General features: G+C 37.8%; 1 protein-coding gene across 2 annotated transcripts in view; it reads left to right on the forward strand.

The window, feature by feature from the left end:
* FBXW7 (F-box and WD repeat domain containing 7) overlaps positions 1-15,528 on the forward strand; it is a 182,070-nt gene extending 166,542 nt beyond the window's left edge. For both annotated transcript variants that reach the window (XM_050338044.1, XM_050338045.1), the window contains 6 exons: positions 1,781-1,917; positions 3,550-3,663; positions 6,720-6,901; positions 7,957-8,182; positions 12,254-12,464; positions 13,515-15,528. In XM_050338044.1, coding sequence (XP_050194001.1) covers positions 1,781-1,917; positions 3,550-3,663; positions 6,720-6,901; positions 7,957-8,182; positions 12,254-12,464; positions 13,515-13,783 — 1,139 coding nt within the window. In that variant the 3' untranslated portion in view covers positions 13,784-15,528. The remainder of the gene's footprint in view (positions 1-1,780; positions 1,918-3,549; positions 3,664-6,719; positions 6,902-7,956; positions 8,183-12,253; positions 12,465-13,514) is intronic.
* Positions 15,529-17,940: the final 2,412 nt, after the last annotated feature.

Genomic DNA, 17,940 nt, shown 5'->3' on the forward strand with positions numbered 1-17,940 from the left:
CATAAAAAGTGCAGTTCATTTACATAATAAGCTTAAAGTTTTACAAAGGCAATTCGTGTGACTTTAGATTTAGTGCTAGTTATGCTTTGAGCTACATGGTTTGTATCTCTGTTGAAAGTAGGAAGCAGAAATAATCCATGGAGTGCTAGAAATGAAACTAGAGTTTAGGTTTGAATGCCCTATTTATACCAGTTGTATGTTTTTAGAAAATAATTGGGTTTGCTTTTTTAAAGGTTATTATACAACCAGAGGAAATGAGAGCTGAGATGTAAAAATGGTATAGTCTTGCAGTTTGTGACACAGAGGAAAAACTGTTTGGTCAGTAGAAGGGCTGCTGTAATTTCACGTCACTTGTAGGAAAAATAACATAGAAGTGACACGTGGTAGTGAGAGAAGTGCTAACAGGATTACTTAGAGAGGGACATGCAGCCTTTTAGTGACACAGATATTATCCTGCTCTTGCCAGAAGATAAGGTGGTTCAGCAGTAATATGAATTGGGGGGGGAAAAAAGATTCCCAGGAAAGTAGCCATGTATTTATGCACATGAAGGATGTGCACAAAGCTTTTATTTTTAAGGAGCATTATATGAACAAGGAGTTTGTTCTGGGGAGCAGAGGACGTGCATGTGGTCACTCTTAGATACAGGCAAACACAGGGCCATGTCCAGACTGTATGGAGCAAGGACTTGTGAGAGCTCAATGCAAAGACTTCAAAAAACATGGCAATGTCAGTGTAGCTGCCTTTTTGTAAAGGCACCTAAATTAATTTGTTTTCTTGTGCGATGGGTTTCTAAACTCTTAAATCTCCTCTAAAGATTCTCCCCTTAAAAAATTTAAGTGAAAATGCATCAAGAGGGCAGAATGAGAAAAAAAGAGAAGGTTGAAAAGGGAACGAGCCAACATTTGTGAGCTTACGAGTAAGAAAGACTAAATACGTCCAGGCAGGAGAGCACAGACAGACAGGTCAGTATTGCAGCCTGGTTGGCCTCAGTGAGCTGCTCAGTAACGTGAGGGAGCCGTTAATTCAAGACTTGCAGACAGAGACACCAGAGACGGGGCTAAAGGCAGAGGAGTGAAATCCACGTATTGGCAAGAGGCAAGACTACTGCCAGTAATGAGATGCGGTGGAGAGAGGAGCTGCATAGAAAAAAGAGCAGGGTGAGAGAATTGTAAAAAAAGCTGTATCTGTAGTAGTAAGGCTAAAACAAAGCACTACTGCTTAAGTGTCAACTCAGAAAGGGCATAGCTATACTTAAACTCCAGCCAGGAGAGAACAATGCCAAAAGCACTCAGCCTTTCAAATCAAGAAAGTAATTAATACAAGGAGTCACAGTCATCTTAAAGGCAATGAAGATGGGTGACCATAGTGGAGAACCATAGACAGAAAGGTTTAATTCTTGAGCTGTTCCAAAATGAGCATATGAGTGGTTATGGAGCTTTTTGGCAATACCCATTTGTAGAAGGCAATATTCTGCTGCATTGCCTTGGAAAGGGGTATCCAAAACCAAGCTAGTAGGTTACCAGCAAGGAATAATGAACTAGAGCATTTTCAGCCATGATTATGGTAATGATTATGCTGAATCAACAAGGACAGATGCAGAATAACTCGCTGAGGAGCAGGGCAGTGTCCCTGACACACAAAGAGTGCCATGGGGGAGGTTCTTAGGTCTCTGCTGAATTTAATGTCTGGGGTCACCGTAAAGGTTTGGGAGGGAATGTGTTTTCTGTGGGGTAAGCTCATCTCTTCCCGTCCCCATCCTTTTTTCTAAATCCATTTTAGGTATTGATGAACCATTGCATATCAAGAGGAGGAAAGTAATAAAACCAGGCTTTATACACAGTCCGTGGAAAAGCGCCTACATTAGACAACACAGGATTGATACCAACTGGCGGCGAGGAGAACTTAAATCGCCTAAGGTAAGGTTCTGAGCTCTCTGCACGGTGCCATGAACAAAGCTGGATCAACTCGTAGATTGTTTTTTTTCCTTTGGACACACCAGACTACCCATGCACAAAAAGCAGTGTATTGCTACAGAAACAAATAATTTGTATTTTAGCTTACCCTGGGTTTAAATTATGTTCTGAGCACCATATTGGCAAATCAAAGTGTTATTCTTCAGTACAGCAGAATTCTTTCCCTACAGGAATTTCTGTACCATTTTATGAATTCCTATAAATATGCCAGTCTCTTTGAGACAGATAATCTCAGAAACTTGATTGGAAATACTTATATTTAAACATAGAGACACATATATATTATATGTATGTATTTGTACAGCTGAGCTATGTTGCAACATAAAAATACTCCACAACTATTCTGTGATTAATTCATACTTTATTTTTAAATATATTCTTCTAAATTGAGCAGCACAAGACAGTAACTTCATTCCATGTTAAGTTTGCTAAATATTGAAATTCTTTTAATGACATTTATATGTTATCATTATATCTTTTCCAATATGGAGATATGAAGCAGTATTTCAAATCTTTTGTAAATAAAGTAGCAACTGTCTAATCTATCATGGTATTGAACAAGCACTCAGAAATATGAAGGAAACCCATATTCGTGGCCTTTTAAGGTTTTAAGGTAATTTACCTGCTTTCTTAATTACTGTACAACAAAATAATAAAAATAAGAACAAAATAATTCCCATGGAAAACCTATGGCTATATCCTGCTGTTTATTTGGCCGTGACTTATGTGCATCTCTGGCAACGGTTTTGTATTTCTTGCCTTGATATGCCACATCAAGTTATCTTGGAATTATTATTAAAATTACAGCCTCTGGCATTACCCAAATGCCATTTCATTTCAATGAACATATTGAAAAATGCTCAGATATCCTAAATAAAAAATTCTTCATCCTATGTATTCTGATAAGGATTATTTTTGCTGTATTGCAATAAAAGATACAGAATTTTTCCAAAATCAAATATTGAAAATCCCACCTCTATAAAGCAACATTCCAATCCACATTCCCAACTCGTTAAATTGTTGCTTTTGTTTGTATTTAATTGAGTTAATGGTCTTCCAGTTTTTTTACTTTGGTGCTACCTGGCATTTAACACAATTCAATGCTTCACTGGTAAGGGAAAAAAATAGACGTAGTCAGCCTTGACCACTGAAATACAAATACTCAGCAAATAATAGAGCCCCATCCTTTTTTGTTCAAAATTGAAACAAAAGGTAACAGTAACTCAACTGAAAAATAAAGAGATGGAATAACTGTAGAGGAATAGAGCAATGTTCAGTTACTAATTCAGGCTACTTTTGTTAGAGATTTTCCCTGTTACTTTTAGGAGGCTTACAGTAGCTGTAGTGTGCTTGCTAAGCAATGCAGCATCACTCCATGGAAGGAGGAAAACACCTTCTTTGGTCCCAGCTGGCGGTAAATTAGACTTGACACATGGGATTAAGGGGCCTTATTATTACCGAAGCAACTCTAGCATTTTGTAATTTATGAATCAGAGGAGCATTTTGTCTCTTCTGCTTCTCTCTAATCTGCCGCATTAAATTGTGACTGTACGTTTTCGTGTTCTTCATTGTCAGGTGCTCAAAGGGCACGATGACCACGTGATCACGTGCCTGCAGTTCTGCGGGAACCGGATCGTGAGCGGCTCTGATGACAACACGCTGAAAGTGTGGTCAGCGGTTACAGGCAAGGTAATTTGGCAGCTTTGCTGAATTCCTGAGGAAATGAGCTACAGGTAGAGCACTGGCACATCAAAAATGCTGCTGTGCCATCAGACCACTTTGCAGGGTGGCCTTTAGCACTGTCTGGGGCAAGAGTCGGAAGAAGTAAACGTGTGGGTTGCCTTTTCCCACACAGAAACTTGTCCAGTTCAAAAAAGTCACCTTGATGGGAAATTGCAATGCTGCTCATGTTACGATTGGCATATATCCTTGTTCTCTTGGCAATTCTGCTATTCTTGTGGAGTCATTTGTGACATGGATTTTAAAGAATTTGGACAGATACATTACTTTATCTTCCTTAAAGCTTAATTTAGGCTGCATTTACCCCTCTAGATCCCCCTTTCTCACTTGTTTTCTAGCATTCTTTCTATTGTTTTCAAGTTTTTGAAATGAGGTGTTTGTTTTACTGGTTGTAATTTCAAATACAGAGTTTGTTTTTTCATTCTAAGCTACTATATTGCTGAACCACAAAAAAAAAATTAACTTGCTTTAGGTTTAAATATTTCCTATTAAATTAGATCCAGATCAGGCAGGAATTTAATAAGCTTCAATAATTTAATTTTGGCTTAGAGAAGCAAACCAGTATGCACAATCAGAAAGATAGTACTGAACATTACACTCACGTTAGAACATCATGGCTACTCAGCCCACAGGTTTTTTGTTTTGAGGTGACTGACTGACTATGCTCCAAGGATGTAGAAAAGGCCTTGGGAAAACAGAACGTTTTCCTTCTAGACTGGTGTTGTGTGTACTTATCTTGGTTTTAATGGTACAGGTAACAACAAGACAGCTACTGAGGGTAACATGTTTAAGATGTAAAAGGTATCCACTTCATAATGTTGAAGCTGAGTGTATTAAACATTTGTCATTGCATGCCCGGAAGATCCTTGAAGGGATTGTTAATACTACTGTGGGTAAGAATAAAATTAAGAGCCATAGGCAGCCTCACCCTGCTGCTGTTGGCTTCTCTACAACAAACTGTCTAATGAAGGATCTCATAAAGAAATTTACATTTTTTTTTAATTGAAAAGGGCAACCTAAACACAAATGAAAAATACTTTCTTTGTACATGTCATAGTCCCAAAAGCAAAATGATCCTTTAAATATATAAAATTGAGCACAGTAGCATGACTTAACAATTATTGTTCAGTAATTTTTTGAAAGTAATTACAAAACCTGGTGTGACTATTTACTCTAAACCTTTAAGAGAGCCAGGAATTGTGTATGAAAAATGGAAACATGCTGTATCAGCCCTCCTGCTTACTGATGCTGAAGAATTAATAAAATAAAAAAAACCCTAAAGGTTGGTTTGTGCAAATGAACATGACTGAATAATTCCCTTGACAGATGTAAAGCCCAAAATAAGGATTCTGTGTTCTTACTGCTTTAGCAGGATGATTTCTTAAAATATGAGCACATTGGTTGAAATAAGAAAAAAAGAACTGTAAAAGTGAATAACAGCTATGAACTGAAAAAGATGGATTTGATAGCAGTGAATTAAGCAAGGAGCCAGGAATTGCAGAAGACTAGTTAAAAAACTGTTAAAGAACAGGAAATCTATCTAAGCAGAAAGAACAGGATATTAACAATAGGAATTAGTATACTGTCACTGATGCAGAAAAATACTTTAGGAGAAGATTCATGTGATGGAAATACAGCATGCAGTGATAATAGAACATTTCAGCAGAAACTCACAAGGATGTTAAACAACAACTACCAAATTATGGGGTTTTTTTATTACAGTTAATCCAGATAATCTTTGATGATTTTTTTTTCCTAAAGTAACCTGTGAGGTAAAATTAGCACTTTTTCAAAAGGTATGAGGACAAGAAGATCCAGGACAGGACAGTTAGAAAGCTAAAATGTGTCAATGTTTACATGGAGTAAACTGAAAGACTGGGTATTTAGGATACATTATCTCAGGTAAAAAATATTGGACTACATCAAGAGGAGTCAACTAACAGTTAAAGGAAGGCCATGGCAATTAATGCCACTTAGCATTGGATTACAGAAAAAGATACCCTCAAACTGCCTTGACCTCTTTTCTTGTGCAGTTACAGGTTTGACTGATAAAAATAATAGTGCAGAAGTAGATGGCTGTGTGCACTGCAAGACTGTATCCCCACGACAGAACCAAAGAAAATAGAATAATGCAAAAATCAACATGGCACATATTTAAATGGGTTAGAAAGTGGGTAATTATAGATATCACGTTGTTAAAGTAAATGCAGAATCTTCATGAAGTATCTTTCTAGAAGAGTCTTGCATGGATCTTTCCTCGTCTGTGCTAATTACCATTTATTGCTGCCTGGTGAGCAAGTGTATATAGTCATTATTTGTAAGGAAAACAGGCTGAGAGACAGAGACAAGTCATTGTTCCAGGACGACGGGGGTTTTATAGAAGTAGGTGTGAGCAAACACTGTCTGTACATGGTGAGAAATCATGTCATACATTTGGGATCAAAGAAGGTAGGCTGTGCTTATGTAGTGTGGGATCCTCTCCTGGGCAACAGTAGACTCTGAAAAAGGTTTGAGACACGATTTTTTGGCACGATTGATGCTGTAGCTGAGGCTTACAGAGTGGGATGTCTCTTGGATAAAGAAACAGAAAAATACAACAAAAGTATATGGTTTATAGATTGATGGTAAAACTACCAAGTGAATGCTCTCTCCACTTCCAACACACTTCAAAAAGCTATTGGAAATCCTGCAGTGACTCAGAAAAGTGCCAGGAAAACAACTCCAGGCTGCAAAACGTGCCCTTGTATTGAGAAATTTGGAAATAGGGTTTAGTTTGTCAAGGGGAAGATTATAGGGAAAATTCCTTATAGTTAAAGTGAACAATTGAGAGAAATTTGATGAGTATTTTGTAAAAGTGGAATTTTTTTTTTTCCAATCAGAAAGCAGTCTCCAGGGGTATTCTGGCTCTTACTATAAGAGCCAACTGTTACTTCCAAGATTGCTTTTTCTTAGTTTCCATTCAACTCTGTCAAAAAAGGTAAACTAAGGAAAATGTTTATTTTCAGTGTCTGAGAACACTGGTTGGGCACACAGGCGGAGTCTGGTCATCACAAATGAGGGACAATATCATCATCAGTGGATCTACAGACAGAACGCTGAAGGTTTGGAACGCTGAGACTGGTGAATGCATACACACCTTGTACGGTCACACCTCCACCGTGCGCTGCATGCATCTCCACGAGAAAAGGTACGGCTTTGTCCAGAGCTACGGCCACCGCTTCACCTGTAACTCACACGTTTGTGTTCACAGAAAATGCTCTTAAACTTGGGTGCCTCATCCAGCACTGAGTGAAACACAAACCAGGCGAAACACAAATCAACACGAGGGAGGAGATGATTAATAGAAGCAAAGGCATAAGGATACTAAATGAAGAACTGAAAATTGAGTCATGTACTTCAAAAAGTCACATTCTGCGTTATTTCAAAGCTAATTCTTTGTTAAACTGTGCTCCAGTCTCCCACACTGAGTAATTCCTCCTTTTGTCAGTGCTACAAACTTTTACTCATTTTAAACAAATGACTTTTGAAGCATTGTCACTGCAGTATTTTATTTGAATTTTAACTGATTATAACAGAATATTTGCAATAGTAAACCACGTCTTGATTCAACAAACATTTGCAAAGCTCTGTTACTTGACTGTGGTATGGAGGTATTGACAGAGAGCTTGTTGGTGCATTTCTTTTTTGTAGAATGATGAGTTTTTTCCCCTTATAAATTCCATTAATATTAATTCCTTCTCATTTCTGTTCCTGCCTAAAAAAAGCTTTTAATAGTATAAATTGGAAAAAAAAAAAAAGTCAAGCAGAATAACTGTTACTTTACTAAAACTTCTAAAGATCTTTATTTAATTGTTACAATTAGTTAATTCAGTCATTAAAACAGAATGCTCATAGCACTGGCTGGAGCTTAGCATGTTCATGAGCTTTCATAGATAGATACAACAGTCCACAGAATTATGGCATCATTTTGCTGTTCAGGAACGAAGTGGCTTTTTAAATACTGATTGCTAATTATATCAAATAGACATATCCTGAGGAGGTAAGTAGAGCAAGGAAGAAGAACACTCTGGTCATTTGAGACCTTAATAAATGTCATGCCAAGCCTGATCTTCAGTGGCTGGTGGACTAATGCTATCTAATGTCCCAAATTACGACTCATAACTGATGTATACCCAAGTGTAATTGTTTTAATACTTTAATGTCCAATGCTAAGTACAGGAGGGGTTTTTCTTTTTCCTCCAGAGTGGTCAGTGGATCTCGAGATGCTACGCTGAGAGTTTGGGACATAGAGACGGGCCAGTGTTTACACGTTCTGATGGGCCACGTAGCTGCAGTTCGGTGCGTTCAATATGATGGCAGAAGGGTTGTAAGTGGTGCATATGATTTTATGGTCAAAGTGTGGGATCCAGAGACAGAGACCTGTCTGCACACACTGCAAGGGCATACTAACAGAGTCTACTCGTTACAGGTATGTGATTTTCATCTGCTGCCTTAGTTTCCTTAAGTAACATTTAAAGTCAGTTTATTTCACCTTGTTTATTAAATTGTGGGTACTTACTCCAGAATTATACAGACCATGGGAATATAGAGGCATCTGTGATAAGCCCCTCTTTCATTTTGTTACACTAGATACGTGTTGTTTGCATTTAGAAACTGAGATGTTTTAGAGTAGAATTTTTTTTTTAAAGGACCCAGTACAATAAAGCCCAAATCTTTATATCACCAAGTTACGTTGTTTTGTTGGTAGATGCTGGTTGTTTGGTTGGGATTTTTTTTTAAATCTTGCATGTATTATGGAGCTATGTTTTTGCTTTACCCAAGAAATTCTAAACTTACTGCCTTAAATAAATCAAAGGATATAGTAATTGACAATTTCAAAAAAACCCCATTGTATTAATGTTCTGAGTCACGGAGATCTGTTTATCCTCATTTTCTAGTCCTGTCTTCCAGTTCCAAACTATAATTCGCAGTAAGGCTGAACTTAAGATTTTAGATCCTGTGTAAAACTCCAGCCTTCTGCTTCCTCTTTTCTGAGTAGGGGCAGATGGACAGCTGTGAGGCTTTTTCAACAGAAATGTGTTAATGTAGGTGCAGGTTATTACGCTGCTGCATCTCTCTTGCCTACCAGTTACCCACAAAGCTGGCAAAGATACACACAGACCTTATGTCTCAGGTCTTCTTACCTCTACTAACCAAAAAAAACCCTTATTCATTCATAGAGTCAAAGCATCACTTCCAGGCATTGAGAGGCGAAAGAAATTAATTTCATGCTTGTGCCTGTTCTCACCACAATCTGGCAGGACTTGAAAAAGAAATTAACAAAGACAGTTCAAAATTGGGAAATGGCATTCAACATGTAACTGCTCTGGTTTGTGGCTCAGAAAATGAAGCTCAGTGCTAGAGACATTTTTCATAAAGTGTGTATTTCATAACATGTATCTCACCATAATATATTACATATGAACAAAGTACCTAATTGGTTTCCTTTCTCAAAAATCTGTAGCAAAATTTATCAAAATCTACAGCCATTCCCTTACATTGATATGATGAGGAGCCTTCTCTAGACAAGCAGCAAAGCAAGTTAAAAATGCTGTGCTACCTACCTATCTCTCAAAAATATTCTGAAGATTCCATTTCATATAGGGCAGTTTGGGAACAGTAGATGTTATTCTGCCTTATCTTCACCAGCAACTCTTGTTTTGGCTTATGAATATTTATGTCTTGCTCTGCTACTGTAGTAATAATGGATCAAATAATTGGGTTGTGTTACACACCGATATGTTCTGAAACTAACGGGAGAGGGGTGAGGGAAGGCAGGCTGGAGACTACAGGTGTTTACAGTTTTGAACAGAAAGATTCTTTAAAATTGCCTGGTGGACCCTGCCCTTTGGCCTGCAATCGCCCCAAACAGTAGAACTCCCATAAATAAACTAATCAGGTGGAATAAGCCAGTCCTCCCTCCCTATCCGTGCTCTATGGCAGGTTCTGTTACACCTTGATATTTCCCCATTTGTAGACCTTATGCACCAGTTGAAGACTACTGAGCATGTTGACTTTTCTTTCTCTGCTATCTTTGTTTGAAGTAATCCACAGATTCTGATGGTTCATGTGTAGCAGTTGATCCAAACCATTGCTTCCCTGTTACAACATCATTTTGTCTTTATGCCCAGCCTTAAAGCTCGCTTTCTGAATACCTTATGTACATGGAATGCAATTAGTTTGTGGGAAAGGGGAAAAGAATTCAAAATTTGTTACATCAGTCTGGTTTAGTTCTTTTTAGGAAAGAAAAACGTTCTGTAGTGTTTCCACCCAAGTCTGCTAGGCTGCTTGGCACTCCTCATCTTTTTATCTGAACTCAAATTAGTTCACATCCACTTTTGAAAACAGGGAGCCCAAAACAGAGTCCAGTCAAAGTGCTTACTGGAAGTGAAAAGTTATTTTATATGTGTTACATTGAAATATCAGAAGGTCTTTTTTAGTATATTTTCATCAGAAATGGAATGCATACAGCAGATAAGCAGTCTGTATGTGCCAGTTGTTCTGTATATTCTTTTGAACCTAGGTGCCATGCTCAATCATGTTTGACTGCAGAGATCTAACATTAGTTTTCTGCAGGTTTTATAAAAAGAAACAGCTTCAGATAGTCGAGTTCCCTTAACTGGCTTGGTTCTTTGCAGTTATCAGGTACCAGTCAGTCCACATGGACAAGTAGTGTCATATTGCCTTAAACATAACAGTCATGCCCAACCTTCCTTCTCTCAAGTTGCAGCTGTACCTTTATTCATTCCCCTCCAAACTCAGATCTTCACAGTTTTTACTCGGCTTCTACACTGTTTGCTTTGGGTCGGTTCTGCTGTTTCAAATGTCACCCAAATCCTAATGAAAATAGTAAATACCACACCCCTCCGGAACTCTTTTCTGATATCTCCAATAGTACTGTGAACAGAGTTCTGAATGGAATAGTATCCCTGTCTCAAATTTGCCTCCCTCTTTGTGAAAATACAGCGAAGACATTTGCTGTTTCACGTGGCTTTTTATTCTGTTAAAGAAAAAAAACCCATATTGTTTAAGATAATTTTCCAAAAAATGCTGCTACTTACTGCATTACTAAGGGCTTAAAAGTTCCTTCTGGAAACTGAAGTTATTGAAGTGATTGATCCATAATTCCTCATCTTCCATCATCCTCTCCTTCAGTAAAGAAAGGAATTGTATTTGCCATCTGAAGCTTGTCTGTCTTCCCTGGGTTCTCAAAGATAGCAGCAGATGTCTCTGAGATTGTCTTAAAACAACTTGCCTTATGTGATTTTTTCCCCCCCATTCTAGCAAAAGCGTGTGCTCAGTTGTTAGTGGTGTTAGTGCTGTGAGCCTACACTCAGATGGCTGAGGACTGAAGCAAAGAAAGTTAAATAGCTGGCCTCACTTGGTGTTTCCTTCCTGCTGTGGATAAATGAGCTTTTTTTTTTGTTTGTGTGTTTGTTTTTGGCCTTCCTTGTGGTATGTTTTTTTGGTTTTGGTTGGGGTTTTTTTTTATAGAATAGTATAATAAGTCTTGCTAGTTTTATCTTGTTCTGTGCCCTGCCTTTCTGGTTTTGTCCCAGTGGGCTCTTTTATACAGATCTATTGATCTAGTTTCTACTTTTTGTACAATTCCTTGTGCGTTAGCCAAGTGGGTCTTGGTAATTTACTACACTTCCTATCTTTACTTCACACAAGGATAGTTTGTGCCTTTAAGAAAGTGCCAACTATCCTGAACTCTTCTTCCCCTCAGAGAATAGATATATAAAAACCTCATGGGAAGAAAGTCTTTTTTTTTTTTTTTTTTAAGTATTCCTCCTTGAAGCCCACTGGTTTTATTCTACTGCTTTTTTCCCTTTTTGAGGACTCTTATGTCATTCTCACTGTAACTCGGGTTACTTTCTACCTTTCTGTTCTCTACATGTTTAGTCCTCTTGGTCAAAAGTGTTTCATATCTTAGCCTTTATGCCTTTCCCTACAATGACTAGAGAGTTAAAAGTTCCTTACTGTACACAATTAGGATTATAAAATGTCTAAACCCCACATTTTTCCATTACATTCCTTCCATTTTTCTCTGTTTTGACTTCTGGGTGGATGATTCTGTACTAATGTTGTTGCCCTTCTCCGGCTGAAACTCCCTCTGACTTGTGAAAAGCAGAGTTGCCTTGTTAATGTCTGTATTAGGAAACCTAGGTTCTCTTACTGTTGCACACTGGAGTCAGGATTCTGCTGTGTTTAAAGGAGTTGTATTACATTTAAAAGACCAAGTGGTTCAGAGTTTCTTTTTGAACCATGTACTTGATAGCCCATATGTTTACATCAGGAAATTACACTAACCATAAGTCCCTGGTATCAAACTCTGGTATCAAACGTGGCCATCTCTACTTAGACTGAATTCTTACTTTGTAATGCAGTTACCAAATATATACAGTATCTCACCTTGCATTTAGTGAATTAAATGCTTAATAGCCTTCTTTGTTAGATCCTAATATAATTGTTTGTAATAGATTTACCTTTCTTGTAGTTTGATGGTATCCATGTGGTGAGTGGATCTCTTGACACTTCCATCCGAGTTTGGGATGTGGAGACAGGCAACTGCATTCACACTCTGACAGGCCACCAGTCACTCACAAGTGGAATGGAACTCAAGGACAATATACTTGTGTCTGGGAATGCCGATTCTACGGTCAAAATCTGGGACATTAAAACAGGACAATGTTTACAGACATTGCAAGGTAAGCTTAAACTACCTTCATGTAAATCAAGCAGCCTGCAATAATCTGTGCTGCAGATTCTAATAAAAAAAACCCTTAAAAATAATTACATGCAAAGAAGCAAGCACTGACCACTTACAGCTGAAATACTTTTCTGATGACAGTTGTATGATCCTTTTCTGAACTAGAAGAACAAAATTTATTTAATCTAATCTATTCAAATCACTTGCCTATTATGAAAGGCAGATGGTCTGGACTGATAGCAATTTGCTATGGGTATATTAGCCTAATAAGCCACAGAAATATGTAGGAAATTACATCTCAAAACAGTCAGTCAATGTATTTACTTAGGGGTCACTTGCATGTTTCAAAGCCTACTGATTAATTGGATGGGGAGGCAAAATACACTGTCTGTTGCAATAAAACAGGAGACGCAAGTGGAAGATGTTTTCTTTATTTCAGTAAGACAAAAGCCTCTTCTTTCCATTGTGACAGTTGCCACTCAGGCATCATGCACACGAACTCATGGTTTTGTTTCTCCCCACAAAAAAGATCTTATATCGTTCCCATATCTCATATGCAGCATCACTGGCTGGAGCAGAAAATTAAATTTCCCTGTAAAACAAACTCTGCTGTTTTAACAGTATCTATTTATGTGTCAGTGTATAACTGTCAATATTTACTGATGGAGTAATCTCATAAAAGCTCTTCAAAGGAGCTTGGAGATGAACTCTTACAGCAATCACCTCACTCTAGATGGCTAAGTTCATATTCATGAATGTCCAAGAGCACATTTGCCCTACTGTTTGTATACAACACAATGAGGTCACTGAAACAAAGAAGGAAATTCTGGGGAATTTTTCTATACCTGCCTTCACTTTTTGAAACTATGGCAGGGCTTCTGTACCTTTTAACGTACAAAACCAGGAGTTACAATAGATAGTTCTATAATAGTTGTAATAGATAAAAACAATTATGTGCAAATAGCTAGGTGTTTATTCTAGATGCAGTGCTGTCTGCCATTGCTTTCTAATTAATTACAAATAAAAATGCTTCTGTTTGCTCTTACAGGTCCCAACAAGCATCAGAGTGCTGTGACCTGTTTACAGTTCAACAAGAACTTTGTAATTACCAGCTCAGATGATGGGACTGTAAAACTTTGGGACTTGAAAACGGGTGAATTTATCCGAAATCTAGTCACATTGGAGAGTGGGGGAAGTGGAGGCGTCGTGTGGCGAATCAGAGCTTCTAACACAAAGCTGGTGTGTGCGGTTGGGAGCCGCAACGGGACTGAGGAAACAAAGCTGCTGGTGTTGGACTTTGACGTCGATATGAAGTGAAGGGCAGAAAGATGAATTTGTCCAAACGTGTAGACGATGTTCTCCTTTCCCTCCCCCCTGAAAAAAAAAAAAAAAAAAAAAAAAAAAAAAAAAAAAAGGAAAAAATCCCTTGTCCTTGGTGGTGCAGGATGTTGCCTTGGGGCAACAGATCCTAAAGACCTACAGACTACGAAGGAGAAGACAAAGATGACAAACTGTAACTGACAAGAGAGGCTTTTGCTGTCTCGTCACATAAAAAGGCTACACTTACGACCGGGGCAGCTTTGCAAAAATCCAACTTTTGAAATGAAACCAGGTGCAATTAATTTCTTTACTTTCCTCCAACTGCTCCTTGAGCAATTTGGAGTGAAAAAAAAAAAAAAAAAAGTTACAGTTCTTGTTAACAAATTATTTTACCACAAAGATCTTGAAATCAGCTGCACAAGCGAGCCTGCTCGTGCACCCCTGGGCCACCCTGGGTCCCGGCAGCCCCTCCGAGCAACGCGCTGTCCCTTAGCCCCGCTCTGAGCAGGGGGTTGGACTGGACCTCCAAAGTCCCTTCCAACCTCTGCAATGAAAAAAACAAACAAAAACAAAAACAAGGAGTCCATTCCTGGTGTGGAAAAGCTAAAATATTACTGTGAATTGTTTTGTACAGTTTTATCAGAGCTTTTTCTTTTTTTTCTTTTATTCCTCTTTTTTTTTTGCCAACCATTGCCAATGTCAATCACAGTATTAGCCTCTGTTTAATCTATTTACTGTTGCTTCCATCTACACTCTTCAACGCATAAGTTGCTCTGAGGTGGCAAGTTGTCCTGGGTTCTGAGAGTCCTCTGATGGATTTAATTCGCAATGCTGGTGCTAGAAGTAGGTCTTCAATTACGGGATTGTTGTCCCACCCCTGTACTGTATTCCCAGTGGCCAAACTTATTTATGCTGCTAAATGAAAGAAAGAAAAGCAAATTATTTTTTTTTATTTTTTTTTCTGCTGTGACGTTTTAGTCCCAGACTGAATTCCAAATTTGCTCTAGTTTGGTTACAGAAAAAGACTTTTTGCCACTGAAACTTGAGCCAACTGTGCCTCTAAGAGGCTGAGAGTGGAAGAGTTTCAGACAATTAAGAGTGAAGTTTGCCTGCAAATAAAGAATTGAGTGTGTGTGCAAAGCTTATTTTCTTTTTTCTGGGCAAAAATTAAAACACATTCCTTGGAACAAAGCTATTGCAGCCTGTTCTGTGGGGAAATTTTTCTTTGTGAGGGCTGTGGTGAATGGAATGAACATACATTAAAAAAACTGACAAAATTTTTTAAAAATATTATAAAATACAAAAATTAAAATAAAGTTGCTGGTCAGTCTTAGTGTTTTACAGTATTTGAGAAAAAAACACAACTGTTACAGTTATTGCTGGGAGGAACTGACAGAGCAAAAACTTAGGTTTTTGTAAAGATGTCACATGCAAACAAAATGAGAAACGAGAGTCAAATGGTTTGCCTCATTCTCCAAGAGCCACAACTCAAGCTGAACTGTGAAAGTGGTTTAACACTGTATCCTAGGCGATCTTTTTTCCTCCTTTTTTTTTGTTTTGTTTTTGTTTTATTTATAGTCTGATTTAAAACAATCAGATTCCAGTTGGTTAATTTTAGTTATGTAACAACCTGACATGATGGAGGAAAACAACCTTTAAAGGGATTGTGTCTATGGTTTGATTCACTTAGAAATTTTATTTTCTTATAACTTAAGTGCAATAAAATGTGTTTTTTCATGTTAGTATGTCTTTTTATTATTATTATTATTATTTTCTAGTTGTTAATTTAATGTCATGTATCCTATAAAGGGTAAAGCAGGTCAAGTTGCTCAGCTTACTGGTAGATGCTAAAATATGTCGCAGGACTTTTTATATAACCCTTCCACAAACAGGTGCGCAAGTGTCCTCTCCTTCAGTTGCCATACAGGATTTGTCACGTGGGTTTCCCCAAACGTGCAGGAAAGACATTAGCTCCCTATCACTAAGAATGTGTCAGGACTTTACTCTGGAGGGAGTTAGCTATAAAAAGCTGCTCAAGTACGTAAAAAACTTCTTCTGATAGCATCTTGTTACTGCATCTTAAATTGAAACTTGATGTTTATTATTTGTGGATTTCAATCAGTTGATTACATTTGACAGCAAAGAATAAATGCATAAATACAACTAAAATCAAAGGTGGGATTGTTGGAGAGCTTGAAATAAAGCTTATGACAAGAGAAAAAAAAAAAACAAAAAACATCATTCCACATCAGTCCAACAGCAGTTTTATCAGTGCCCTGAAACCAAGGTAAGTCATCATCTGTCTCAGAAACTTAGCACTTGAGTGTCAGTTTCTCTCTCAAATCTCCTTGACCAAAATCATTGTTTTCTTCTGTGTAAGCTTTTCTGTCAGGGCATAGCATTTGCTTGTTTGTGACAGTTTTTCCCTGTGGAAAGCTGTCATTAAAGAAAACCAAACCAAAACATTAGAAAATACATGGCTGGAAAAGAAAAATATTTATATACTTACACATCTATGACTGTGTGCTACTGAAATGTAGTTCCAATCCCTACATTATGCAAAACAACCAATGGTGAAGGATCATGCTTCCATCTGGCCTCTAGAGATTAAAAAGCCATCCGAACTGACTGAGCAGCTCCAAATTGTAAAAATCTGTTCAGTGAGTTAGTGCTTAAGGACAAAACCCTTGCAGCAAGCACTGACTATATAGAAGCTATGATTGTCTTGGTATTTATGTAAAAACAATTAAAGAGCTAATCCTTTCCTAAAATGACAGTGAAAGATTGCCAGGACTTTGTTTTGTTCTGCTGAGAATGCAGGCCAAGACTGAGCCCCCCTGATAAGAGAAGGTGCGTCAGTGTGGGCTGAAGTACTTGTGAGAGGGGATGGAAGAAAGAGGATAAAAATATGAATATTTAATGCAGGGAACAGAGCAATAGCTTTTAAGATTATGTAATTTTCTCCCCGTGATTTGTAGAAATTGCAACAACGTGTTTTCAAAGAGCAAAGGCACTGGCCTGATGGTGCAGGAGAATGAGAGATTTATGAGTAATGCGCTGGAGGGCAGAAATACAAATCGGGGCGGAAGAGTGAAATGACAGAAGAGGAAAACTAGCAAATCCAAATCAGTTCAAGGTGTACAATCAGTTCAAGTACACTTCAAGCAGCCAATATGACCAGGAGGAAAATGTGCTTAACCAGAATTGAGAAGTTTTCTGGTTGACAGTAGTTCCAACACTATCTTATGTTCAAATTAACACAGAATAACTTCAACTTGTTAAGCAAACCTTCTTTCATCACAGATTTATGTTCAAAAAAATGACTGGCTGCAAAGTCAAGATATGATTGACTGTCACATTAAATACAAAAACCAACACAGTATTTAAAAAAGCTTTTTCCTTTCAGTAAAACAACTTCACAAAGTTAATTGTGTTAGCGCTTCAGACTTCTAGTTATGTGAAGTCTGTTTAGGTTTGTAAGAGTTGCTCACTGAGCTATCGGAACAACATAGCTCAGTGAGCAGAAATTCCTTCATTTAAGTGACAGCATTTCAGAGATAGGCCTGCAGTAAACACACCACGAGTAAGAAACTGTTCGAGCACCTTTTCTTTACAGTCTCCTTATTACCCCCTTTTGCTGACGTACCCACTGTAACACAGTTCACTTACTATGAGGTCTTCAGTTTGGCAGCACGTGCTCCAAGTGAGACTTTAGGAAGCATCTTCATTCTGTGTAATTAAATTTTGATTTTAAGGTGGATGGAGTGTTTGGGTTTTTTTTAAACAAAAGCATTTAAGAGTACTAGTATAAGACTATAACAGCTTTATGTTCTCAATACACAGGCACTTCTTGAATCCAGTGGCTTAGTCATCATAGGCTATGTCAAAATAACTGCAGTTATCCTACAGAGATAACAGCAGTAGTGTTCTGATGTCTCTACCCTCTGGTTTTCATGCTGATTCCCCTCTTTCTTTTAGTTTTAGCCCCAGAAAGAGCTTCCGTATTTTCTCTCGTATCTGAAACCAAGTCAACAGTATTAACATTTTCTTTTATTAGGTGTTAATTCTTGGTGGACCTTGATTATATCTAACAGTAAGTCAGAATTAGTTTGCCACTTTCTCCAAAAGCCTGTTTCTATGGTCTCAATTACTTA

This window comes from Myiozetetes cayanensis, unplaced genomic scaffold, assembly GCF_022539395.1.
Source record: "Myiozetetes cayanensis isolate MyiCay16 unplaced genomic scaffold, myiCay2020 scf7, whole genome shotgun sequence".
NCBI lineage: Eukaryota > Metazoa > Chordata > Aves > Passeriformes > Tyrannidae > Myiozetetes > Myiozetetes cayanensis.